The sequence below is a fragment of the Salmo salar genome, chromosome ssa25 (genome assembly GCF_905237065.1).
Source record: "Salmo salar chromosome ssa25, Ssal_v3.1, whole genome shotgun sequence".
Lineage (NCBI taxonomy): Eukaryota > Metazoa > Chordata > Actinopteri > Salmoniformes > Salmonidae > Salmo > Salmo salar.
The window spans coordinates 20,688,392-20,702,212 of NC_059466.1; the positions used below are offsets into that span (position 1 = coordinate 20,688,392).

The 13,821-nt window shown below is 45.2% G+C and overlaps 1 protein-coding gene across 1 annotated transcript in view; it reads left to right on the top strand.

Annotated features, from left to right (window-relative positions):
• The first annotated feature begins 3,365 nt into the window (after positions 1 to 3,365).
• Positions 3,366 to 13,821, top strand: part of kcnh3 (potassium voltage-gated channel, subfamily H (eag-related), member 3) — a 207,856-nt gene continuing 197,400 nt past the window's right edge. The window contains exon 1 of the mRNA XM_045707463.1: positions 3,366 to 3,885. Within this exon, the coding sequence (XP_045563419.1) occupies positions 3,810 to 3,885 (76 nt within the window). The 5' untranslated portion in view covers positions 3,366 to 3,809. The remainder of the gene's footprint in view (positions 3,886 to 13,821) is intronic.

The following is a 13,821-nucleotide window of genomic DNA, read 5'->3' on the forward strand; positions in this document are numbered from 1 at the left end:
TTTTACACGGCAAAGATTGGGCTGCACAAGTGCAAGAATACGCAAATGAGAGATGGTGGTTAAATAATTATTTTGGCTTAAAGGAGCAATCTGTGATTGGTGTGTCCATTTTTGGAATTTAAAATGTATAATATACACTGAGAGTACAAAACATAACAGGAACACCTGCTCTTTCCATGACATAGACTGACCAGGTGAATCCAGGTGAAAGCTATGATCCTTTATTGATGTCACCTGTTAAATCCACTTCAATCTGTGTAGATGAAGGTGAGGAGACAGGTTAAAGAAGGATTTTTAAGCCCTGAGACATATGTGCCATTCAGAGGGTGAATGGGCAAGATAAAATATTGAAGTGCCTTTGAACAGGGTAAGTGCCAGGTGCACCGGTTTGAGTGTGTCAAGAACTGCAACGCTGCTGGGTATTTCACGCTCAACTGTTTCCTGTATGTATCAGGAATGGTCCACTAACCAAAGGAAATCCTGACAACTTGACATAACTGTGGGAAGCATTGGAGTCAACATGGACCGGCATCCCTGTGTCACGCTTTCGACACCTTTTAGTGTCCATACCCCAACGAATTGAGGCTGTTCTGAGAGCAAAAGGTGGTGTAGCTTAATATTAGGAAGGTGTTCCTAATGTTTTGTACACTTAATGTATATGCATTGATTTTTGAAGAATATAACTTCTAAATGCCACATGAACTTAGTTAAACTCGCCTGCCCCATCACAACCCAAAATGTGTTTTACTACATTGCTTATAAACAATGTAATTGTAAACATACAGTATAGCCTCAAATGGTTAAAACTATATTTTTATATCATAGATTGTTGGTCCTTGTATCCATATTCTGTCTATGAATTTGAGTGGTTATATTTCTCCAGCTCCATCCCTCAGCTTGAGGCAGATAGCCGCTTTGTTATTGTTTGAACTACAGGATGCCCCTTTTACCAACACATTTAATTTCATAGGGACAATGTCTAATGACATAGGCTCCTTCAACTCTATTCTTCAATGCATAGGCTAATTAAAATTAAAGTAATTGACAGTAGCCTGTTAGGTTGATATTTTGAGAGCTCATAGAGGTTGTATTGAGCCAATAATCAATTGGAAAAATAACTTAAACTATACTGTAGGCTATAAGGCACAGAGGCCTACTTCAATACAGGCTGGGTGAAAATCTTATTACAGTAGGTTGGCACCAATGATGTGTACAAAGCCTGGATTGCTGATGCTATGTAATAGCCAATGAGAGGTTTTGAAGCCACCGGCCACCATATTGGTACTCCCGAGAAGGAGCAGTCCTCCATACCAGAGTTTGCCAATCCTCTCCTCTAATGTAGACATTAATAAATGCATTTCTATAGCCCCCCCCCCCCAAAGATTACAATGGAGGAGTACCAAAACGGCTTTGCGGTGGTGTCAAAACAGCGCCACCTGTTAGTCATCTATGGTTAACATGTCAAAGTCATACATTTGGCTATAACCCGCCCATTTCTACAATTTTTAAACCTAACCTTAACAACACTGTTAACCTTATGCCTAACCCAAACCTTAAATTAAGACAAAAAAGCCAATTTTGACTTTGTGGCATTGGAATCTGACTTCGTGGCTGTGTTATCTAGGGGAAGCCATAAGGAACAACTTGGCCAGAAGATGGCAGGATTTCACTTTACATGCAGAAAGACGGCCTCTCTGGAGGACCGTTAAGAACTTTCAATTCTTCTAAATATGTTTGCTCAACCAACTTTAATTTTAGTCAATACTTAAACATGAACAAGTCGATTTACTTTTCAAGGGAAGCATGTTGGACTGAATAAACATTGTTTATTTATTCATGATGATGAACCGTCTGCACTGTATGCCCTTTACGCGTCTTCATGTTCTGAATGTAGCCTATTTACTACCTCCTCGGTTAGAGAGCCGAGGAGGCACCAAAACATCTCAAAACACGGCTAGAAAGGGAGGAACATGTCAAAAGCTTTCACCTCTGTGGCATTGATTCAAGCAATGAAGGAAAGTTTAGTACTCCCCTGAGAACATAATTGGGTTTTCATTTTTCGGTGAAAATGTTTTACAGGCCTATTGTGGTTTTGTTATTGTATGTTGGGACAGGTCAAAATTGATTCCCGAATCTGACCGGCACCATTGAAGCACAGCAGCTGCCTGCCACCATAGCAACTGCACCGGAGAGAAACACGTGTTGGGGCTGTTTGGCCTATCTGTACATATTATTTTGTTTTTGGGCAGATTTTGTTTAAGCCAGAAAGAAATATACTTGGATTTTGCCTATATTTTTGGGTCTTTCCACCAATTCGCAGTGCCTTTTGAGATGTGTAACTTGGTGAAAAAACTCGGAGTTCACCTACTTTTAACATTCTGTCATAAACTAGTAAATACCTATTAAGTGCCAAATAAAGTAACCGGGTTGACCTTAACAGGGTTGACAATTCATCTTAAATCAGCCATAAATCCCCTTGTGACAGGGGGAATGGAGATCTTGTTGTGTGCAACATGGATGGGCAACTGAATGAAAGCTTCACAAAAAATGAAATTGATAAAAAATGTATAGCCTGTCTATGGGTAACAGAGTTGACATGCTATGCTTGACCCACTCAGTTTTCCACCACAAAACACCAGAAAATGGCCAAAAAGGGTAGAACCAACCCACCTGCTTTTACACTATGATTTGACTATTAGATGTTCAATGATTCTTTCGAATTCTTTTGTGGAATTATAGTTTCACCATAATAAAACGAGAGTTCTGTTCACATAACAGGGTGGCCCTTAAACTGAGGGACTTTTTTTTACCTTAAAATGAATCACATTAAATAAATAATCTTCATAAATGACTTTGTCAAAGCAACAAAATAACTAGTGCCTTACAATGATGGTGAAAACTTTGAGGTTAAGTGGATTCAAATCTTCCTGGAAGTCACAGAGGGTGCATGTCAAAATGCAAAAGTCCTTATTCATATAAAATCTGATGTATTAAATTCTCTATGTGGTCTACATTAAAGGGCACTTCATTGAATATAGCAGGCTTTTAAAATGCCATATTGGTGCACAATTTTTACTTAAAATATCAAAGGGACACAAGGCATGGAATGACACTTTTGGATTATGGAGTGAGTTGGAGAGATATAACATATGACATGTTTACAACAGTGGAGCTCCTTTATTCTGTTCAAAGAGGGCTCTACTATTGTCAAATCATCATCCAACCCAAAGGAAAGTCTGTGGGCATCACAAGGGATCATCACCCTGCCAAGTGCATTGGAGCACTCAGGAGCATAGGTCTCTGGAAGTAGTCCCCCAAATGTATCACGTGACATGACATGACATCTGCTCGCATAAGTAACTAAGAGAAACCAAGCAACCGCGAGGGGGAGAGGGAACAGCGAAGGGGGAGAGCGCGCGCTGTTCTGTATACTGCCGAGGAGGAGCTTTCCTCCGGAGTTCAGTTCACAGCCTCAGCACCGAAACTTGCGCTGTCCTTACCCTGTGCTGGTTCAACAACAGAGTCATTGCAAAAGATAAACACACTAAGTTATTTATAGCTGGTTGTCTATAGCTAAAAGCTGGTGCCAGGTTTGTGTTCTCCAAGACCCTGTATGCACGTTTTCTTTTGAAGGAAATGGTCACAACCCCGGTCTCAAAGTGGAGCCACGCGTATCTAGGATCGGCGCGCTCCTCCAGGGGCTAGGATGCGCGCCCGGAACATCCAGGTTCTTGCCCGGGTTCGGGTCTGACCAGGAGTCCACTGCCCCGGGTCGCCTAGGCAGGAGGACCCAATCAACCCGGACCAGGATGCCGGTGATGAGGGGTCTGCTGGCCCCGCAGAACACCTTCCTGGACACTATCGCCACCCGCTTCGATGGTACCCGTAAGTAGCCAACCTCCAGGTCATAGGTCGCCTAAAAGCCTCTATTGCTTTGGACTGTCAGAGCCTGCTCTATATCCTACCCAGTACGCTGTTATTGATAAAGCACCCACATTGATTTCACTTCAATGTATCATACATTTTGGTGCGTTAATGCATTGTCTGGACTTTACCTAGTATTATAATCGATAACTGACCTTTTCGAAAACTGGCTTAAAAGAAAAGTTGGCGTTGGCTAGCTTTGTGTGATTTCTTTGTTCATTGGTTTCTGTCTGGCGCAACTGAGCACGTTCTGGTGCTTTGCGGTCTATGCAGCCTTTTTGTAAACAAATCGTATTCTAACCCTTTCTCTGCTTACTATCAAGTATGTGCTGCATAATAATACAGCAAAATGCAGTTATTGCTACATTGGGAGATGACTGATTTAACATTCAGGAAATCCGCTTTTGTATTAATAATTTGGACTTCATCACGGACGTTATTTTGTCGAGAGGAACAATAAAACGCCAAGAAAATATGCATTTTGTTATCATGGTGTCTTTATTCAGAAAATAAATGTTTGGGTTGGTTATTCTTAAATATAGGTGCTAGTTTTATGATAGCGATGAGCGCACATGCACACGTACGCATGTTTGAATCGTCAACGTTGCATAAAATATATTTCCAAGCTTGAATACCTTTGTGCACGTGGATAGATGTGGATTAACAGGGCTCGCTTGATTAATAAGTGTCCGCGTTATTGAGAATACTGAGATAGCGCACCTGTTAAACTGCAATACTGCGGACCATTGTTTAATAATGCACTGGATGCTAATGTCCATCTATCACCATTCACCTCAACTGTCTCCAACTTTCATATGTGTTTTGATCAGAGAACGATATGTTAATTCATGTTCTTTTAAAGCTGCCTATTTTTATATAATTAAATCAGTAAACACTTTCTGAAAGCGGGAGTTTCAAAGCGGCTTCTGTCAGAGGAGGGTAGTTGTGAACAGATGCGATGAGCAGCCCGTGCGCGTCGGTTGGGTTTAGGGCGCATGCTGGGGATGTGGGCGGTCAAGTTCCAAGCAGGGCTGCTCGAGCCTTGTGTGTCTCGCTGCGTTTATTTTGGATTTGTATTGAAATTCCATGCATTTTGAAGAATACAAATTCAGGTGTGTTACAAAAATCTATACATCCTTCGTACATTTTTTTTAACACAAAACATTACAAACAAAAACACAAGAGTAGGCCTATCAATAGATGGAATTGCTTTCTTATTCTTACAGAGCACATTAGGCCTTTTCAATGTGGAAAGTATTTATTTAATTAAACCTTTAAAAATATTGAATATGTTTTTTTCTTAAAGGATTTCATTTCATGGATTTAATATTTAGCAAGAATTATAAACAAATGCATCACATACTGTTAGTGGATAATCTTGGATTATCAAACATAAAAATAACATCATAAACTTGCAGATGCCTTTTGATCCATTGTGATGGAGCCTGCCTTAGTCTGTGAGTTGGGTGAACGAGTGTTTCCCCTAAACCATTTATGTGTGAAAGCTTGATAAAAGCGCTAGTAATTTGATCTGACACGGGAGCGAACAATCAGAGAGGCAGATCCAATCGCATCCATTCCAACGATCCGTCCTCACCCTCTCCTCTAGAGGAAGATAAGAGCAGACGAACAAGGCTCACTCACTCACTGCAGCTCATTTTACCAACACTTGTGATTGATGTGGAATAACAGTCTGGTGGGCTGGCCGTGATTCCTCTAACGTTTTGGGGCCCTTTTGCCATGATTTATGCCATGTTCATATAAAAATAAATGGTTGGGGTCCCCCTAGTGGTCAGAGCCCCAATGCACAGCTAGTAGTCTGGTATAGACAGAGGCAGCACTGCTAGTGGGAATTGGTACCCCTTCAAGCTATAACTAATCTTATTAGTGAGCTTGTTTCATTTTGTTGAAAATATTGGATAAGACCAAGTTGTGTTTTCTACCTTATTGTTGCTCTTCAGCAGTATATGCAGTAATTTAGTCACTGTATTACAAGGACTGTTGTATTGGAACACCAGCATAGGCCTACATAGATACGGGCAATCAAGGTAATCTGTTATTATTGAATGGTGTATGCTGCAGTGTGAGGGTATGTGTTTGTGTGTGCTTCACCTGTCAATCAATGGATTTCCTAGACATTTCCTCTGCTCACCCTTGTTAATAATGATTTGTATTCAATTCTCTGTCATTGGCATGTGCACCCATTGTGTTGTATGACTCCAAGAGAGCTCTCCTTTGAAAAAACGAAACTAAATTATGGAGGAAAAACAGTCCTTGGTCTTTCTTGAGAGCAGGCGAGATGCTCCATTGTTGAGTTAGAATGCATGACCTTGCTTATCATTTCAGGGGTCTTTCAAACCAAGATTTCCTCAAAGATGTGATTCCTGTTAACAATTGATCTCTGCTTGTAGGTTCTTTGGTATTAAACCATAGACTTTCATTGAGCACAATAAATCATTTACCATATAGACTTGATTGAGGCCTACCATTAGTTTGAGCACCCATCCTCAGTAACTGACTTTATCCAAACCATTTAGCCTAATTCATTTGGCACCCTCAGTCATAAGTACACAATGTAGTCGCTTCATCAGTTTGACTGTAGTCCAAATACACCAAGTGACTCAACTATCTACTGAACAGCCAGAACTCAAAAGGGAAAAAGTCTGTCCTGTTTAAACTTCCAATGACTACAGTTGAAGTAGGAAGTTTACATACATCTTAGCCAAATACATTTAAACTCAGTTTTTCACAAATCCTGATCTTTAATCCTAGTAAAAATTCCCTGTCTTAGGTCAGTTAGGATCACCACTTTATTGTAAGAATGTGAAATGTCAGAATAATAGTAGAGAGAATTATTTATTTCAGCTTTTATTTCATTCATCACATTCCCAGTGTGTCAGAAGTTTACAAACACTCAATTAGTATTTGGTAGTACTGCCTTTAAATTGTTTAACTTGGGTCAAACATTTCAGGTATCCTTCCACAAGCTTCCCACAATAAGTTGGATGAATTTTGGCCCTCTCCTCCTGACAGAGCTGGTGTAACTGAGTCAGGTTTGTAGGCCTCCTTGCTCATACACACTTTTTCAGTTCTGCCCACAACTTTTCTATAGGATTGAGGTCAGGGCTTTGTGATAGCCACTCCAATACCTTGACTTTGTTGTCCTTAAGCCATTTTGCCACAACTTTGGAGGTATGATTGGGGTCATTGTCCATTTGGAAGACCCATTTGCGACCAAGCTTTAACTTCCTGACTGATGTCTTGAGATGCTTCACGGTTGGGATGGTGTTCTTCGGCTTGCAAGCCTCCCTCTTTTTCCTCCAAACATAACAATGGTCATTATGGATAAACAGTTGTATTTTTGTTTCATCAGACCAGAGGACATTTCTCCAAAAAGTACAATCTTTGCTCTCATGTGCAGTTGCAAACCATAGTCTGGCTTTTTTAGGGCGGTTTTGGAACTTTGTGGCTTCTTCCTTGCTGAGCGGCCTTTCAGGTTATGTCGTTATAGGACTCGTTTTACTGTAGATATAAGTACTTTTGTACCTGTTTCCTCCAGCATCTTCACAAGGTCCTTTGCTGTTCTGGGATTGATTTGCACATTTCACACCAAAGTATGTTCATCTCTAGGAGACAGAACGCGTCTCCTTCCTGAGCGGTATGACAGCTGCGTGGTCCCATGGTGTTTATACTTGCGTACTATTGTTTGTACAGATGAGTGTGGTACCTTCAGGCATTTGGAAATTGCTCCAAAGGATGAACCAGTCTTGTGGAGGTCTACAATTTTTTCTTGGCTGAGGTCTTGGCTGATTTTTGATTTTCGCATGATGTCAAGCAAAAATGCACTGAGTTTGAAGATAGGCCTTGAAATACATCCACAGGTACACCTCCAATTGACTCAAATTATGTCAATTAGCCTATCGGAAGCTTCTAAAGCGTGACATCATTTTCTGGAATTTTCCAAATTGTTTAAAGGCACAGTCAACATAGTGAATGTAAACTTCTGACCCACTGGAATTGTGATACATTGAATTATAAGTGAAATAATCTGTCTGTAAACAATTGTTGGAAAAATGACTTGTATCATGCACAAAGTAGATGTCCTAACCGATTTGCCAAAACTATAGTTTGTTAACAAGAAATTTGTGGAGTGGTTGAAAAACGAGTTTTAATGACTCCAACCTAAGTGTATGTAAACTTCCGACTTCAACTGTATACAGTGATGTCCAGATTAGCGAACGCTGGCTCTTCCAACAGCGATCCATCCACACACTTTCTTTCCTACTATCCTGCATCCAAATGAACTCTGGCTCACCCAAAAGAGATCCACTCACTTTCTCTTGTTAGAGCTACAAAGATACAGGCCTTTCTTTTCTTTCTATTTGCGGTGTTCGTTTACTCTTCTCCCTAATTATCCACCTCCAGCAATCTAAGTGCAGTCATTGCAATTAACTCCCATGGATGCAAAGGATTCATGATGGCCTTGATGCTGTCAGAAGTGGGATCTGCAGAAAGTCGGAGCCTAAGCGTTTTACAAAGCACCCGCGGAGCTAAATATAAAGCCATTTTGTTGTTGCATCTCGATGCTGCCTGCGACAAACAAACACAGAGCTTTGTGTTTTATAAACGGTCTGACACATACAGAGCAACACAACACCTTTTAAAGCTCTCATTAAGCCAACAATAACACAGTAAAGAGAGAGAGAGAGAGAATCAAAGCAGAGTTTAGCTTTGTCCCAGTCTCTAGTCTGTACGGACTCTTCCCTGTATGCATCCCAAATGGCACTTTATTTCCTATATAGTGCACTACCTTTGACCAGGGCCCATAGACTGGTTTGATGAGTAACCTTCCAGACTGCAAGACTTGGGTTAACAGTCTTGTAGCGCAGGAGACAACGGTTCAAACCCAGTTGGCTCCAAACGATCAACTGAGTGCCTGACTCCAGATTCACAGGGAAGGTTTATCCACCTCATGTCTTCATCATAACACTGTAGCAGATGCTGTGGGGCCTAAAGGCCACAGCGAAGACATGCCTAGTCTCACATTCATACACCTGTCTCCCCAGTGTCACACCTTGAACCTGAATCATACTTCTGGAAACATGATGATGCTGACCTTATTTATCAGCCCCCTCTCCATATGACGTATGCTTTTACTTTTCCCAAATTGGTTGAGCACGATGGCACCTTCTTTCATCTCTCTTGGTGTGACGCATGCCGTTTACCACCACTCTCTGATATACAACAACAGGCCAAGCTACAAAGCCTCTTTCTTTATTTCATGGTGTGGTTACGTAATTGACTCATCACCCACTCTCACATCCCCATCCAAGCATGACTGTATTTTGGGATGTACAGTTGCCATATGCCACCACCACCACCACCACCATGACCAGCACCACCATGACCATCACAACCATGACCATCACAACCACCACCATGATCAGCACCAAAATGACCGTCACAACCACCACCATGATCAGCACCATGATGACCATCACAACCTCCACAAGGACCAACACAACCTCCACCATGACCAGCACCATAATGAACAGCACAACCACCACCATGACCACAACCACCATGACCATCATACCCACCACCACCACCACCACCACCACCACCACCATGACCATCATACCCACCACCACCACCACCACCACCATGACCATCACACCCACCACCACCACCACCATGACCATCACACCCACCACCACCACCACCACCACCACCACCATGACCATCACACCCACCACCACCACCACCATGACCATCACACCCACCACCACCACCACCATGACCATCATACCCACCACCACCACCACCACCATGACCATCACACCCACCACCACCACCACCATGACCATCACACCCACCACCACTACCATGACCATCACACCCACCAGCACCACCACCATGACCATCATACCCACCACCACCACCACCATGACCATCACACCCACCACCACCACCACCATGACCATCACACTCACCACCACCACCACCATGACATCACACCCACCACCACCACCACCATGACCATCACACCCACCACCACCACCACCATGACCATCACACCCACCACCACCACCACCATGACCATCATACCCACCACCACCACCACCACCACCACCACCATGACCATCACACCCACCACCACCACCACCATGACCATCATACCCACCACCACCACCACCACCACCACCATGACCATCACACCCACCACCACCACCACCATGACCATCACACCCACCACCACTACCATGACCATCACACCCACCAGCACCACCACCATGACCATCATACCCACCACCACCACCACCATGACCATCACACCCACCACCATGACCATCACACTTACCAACATAACCATGACCATCACACCCACCACCACCACCACCATGACCATCACACCCACCACCACCACCACCACCATGACCATCACACTCACCACCACCACCACCATGACATCACACCCACCACCACCACCACCATGACCATCACACCCACCACCACCAACACCACCATGACCATCACACTCACCACCACCATGACCATCACACCCACCACCACCACCACCATGACCATCACACCCACCACCACCACCATGACCATCACACCCACCACCACCACCACCATGACCATCACACCCACCACCACCACCACCATGACCATCACACCCACCACCACCACCACCATGACCATCACACCCACCACCACCACCACCATGACCATCACACCCACCACCACCACCACCACCACCACCACCATGACCATCACACCCACCACCACCACCACCATGACCATCACACCCACCACCACCACCATGACCATCACACCCGCCACCACCACCATGACCATCACACCCACCACCACCACCACCATGACCATCACACCCACCACCACCACCACCACCACCACCATGACCATCACACCCACCACCACCACCACCACCACCATGACCATCACACCCACCACCACCACCACCACCATGACCATCACACCCACCACCACCACCACCACCATGACCATCACACCCACCACCACCATGACCATCACACCCACCACCACCACCATAACCATCACACTTACCAACACCACCATGACCATCACAGCCACCACCATGACCATCACACCCACCACCACCACCACCATCACACCCACCACCACCACCACCATGACCATCACACCCACCACCACCACCACCATGCCCATCAAACCCACCACCACCATGACCACCATGACCATCACACTCACCACCACCACCACCATGACCATCACATCCACCACCACCACCACCATGACCATCACACCCACCACCACCACCATGACCATCACACCCACCACCACCATCACACCCACCACCACCACCACCATGACCATCACACCCACCACCACCATGACCATCACACTCACCACCACCACCACCACCATGACCACCACCATGACCATCACACTCACCACCACCACCACCACCACCATGACCATCACACTTACCAACACCACCACCACCACCATGACCATCACACCTACCAACACCACCATGACCATCACACTCACCACCACCATGACCATCACACCCACCACCACCACCACCATGACCATCACACCCACCACCACCACCATGACCATCACACCCACCACCACCACCATGACCATCACACCCACCACCACCACCATGACCATCACACCCACTACCACCACCATGACCATCACACCCACCACCACCACCATGACCATCACACCCACCACCACCACCATGACCATCACACCCACTACCACCACCATGACCATCACACCCGCCACCACCACCATGGCCATCACACCCACCACCACCACCACCACCACCATGACCATCACATCCACCACCACCACCACCACCACCACCACCACCATCACACCCACCACCACCACCACCATGACCATCACACCCACCACCACCACCACCATGACCATCACACCCAACACCACCACCATGACCATCACACCACCCACCACCACCACCACCATGACCATCACACCCACCACCACCACCATGACCATCACACCCACCACCACCACCACCACCATGACCATCACACCCACCACCACCATGACCATCACACCCACCACCACCACCATAACCATCACACTTACCAACACCACCATGACCATCACAGCCACCACCATGACCATCACACCCACCACCACCACCACCATCACACCCACCACCACCACCACCATGACCATCACACCCACCACCATGACCATCACTTGCAAGTCCTATATTAGAATCAGAGAGAGAGAAAGAACTGTTTGTCCAGACTCATTTTAATCTCACTGGCTTCACTCATATCACTGCCCACTTTATTTTCTTTCTCCCTTAAAACCCCTTAATCAGACATGCACCACTCAGATTTTTAATAAGTCAATCAGCCATATTCATTCTGTCATCCTGGTCTGTGATAATCAGGTTAGGGTAAGTCTGTTCAGCAGATGGACCTCTGTGGGACAGACCAGATGCAATCTCTTCTCTCCCCAGACCTCTTTCGCTTCCTCTTCCTCTCTCACTTGCCAGTCTTTCTCTCTCTCCCCTCACTCCCCTCTACTTCCTTCCCAGTCCCCTCTCCTCCCTTCCCAGTCCCCCCACCTCACTTCCGACCACCTCTACATCCCTTACATACCTCTCTACCAGTCCCCACCACCCATTCCAATTGACTGTTTCCTGTATGGCTCACACCTCCAGGCTATAGGTGTTCTTCACCTGCTCTGCTGAAGTGGTCCATTGTGAGGTGATGAAAGCAGGGAGGGAGATTGGGCCGAAAAGCAACAGAGCAGGGTTATCACAGCCAGGTGTCTTTCCTAGGGCTGTCTTAGACAATAATCATTGTGTTCTCTGGGTGGGGGATAAAGATTGTGATGTGGCACTGGCCCTGGTAGTGGTTTAGTGTATCCATTGGTATGAAACATGCTGTAGTGTATGTACTGCACTCTGCACTCTTGACAGGAACGATGCACACTACACATTTTGTCTGGATACAAAGAGAATATTATTATCTGAATATGTTGTGTAGAAACAACTAGTAGTCTCTCGATGAATGGTCAAAGAAACATCTCTAATTGAATTGAAAGAATGGCCACGCAGGACCAACGGCGTATCCCAATAAGAACGGAGACAGCCACCGTTTCAGCAGTTTTGGCTCAGTGTAAACGGCTGCAGGGCAGAAGGAAGCAGTGTAGTGTTGTATAAAGAGTGTGTGTTGTGTTGGGTGTTTGTATTGTACCAGGCTGCTCCCCAGGGCAGTACACTAGCTCCAGGTCAGAGGCACAATCTGCTTCTCATTATCAGCTGTGGACAGGATCATGGCTGCCCCAGGGAAGAGGCCTCACAGCGGGAGAGTGGGGTGAAGAGAGGAGAGAGAGAGAGAGGGGGGGGAGGAGAGAGGGAGGAGAAGCAGAGAAGATTTGACAGATGAACACAGAACAACACACACATTCATGATCCTGCTGCAGTACAGCGTAGATTGTTTCATGTCTCTGAGAGACACAATGGCCTAACTGCATTTTTCATTCAGACTGGGATTTAAGAGCACAATTAATGAGCCCATCAATTAGGGTTGCTCTTGCACATTTATAATGACTGGGTGTGCATCCCAAGTGACACCCTATTCCCTACATAGCCTAGTAATGCTGAGCGATTAGCCAACATTTTCGTTTATTTTTCGTTTTTTAAATAACTAATTCAATTGGTTCAATTATTTGAATTCCATGTAGTTTTTTTTTCTGTCATCTCAAAGCGCAGGTCCTCTCAACTGTGGGACAATTGTAATTAACTACAATGACCAGAATCCATTGCGCCTACAGTTGCCTGTTCTCATTGGTTCTTGCCGGGGCAAGCCTGTTGGGGTGCAAGACAGA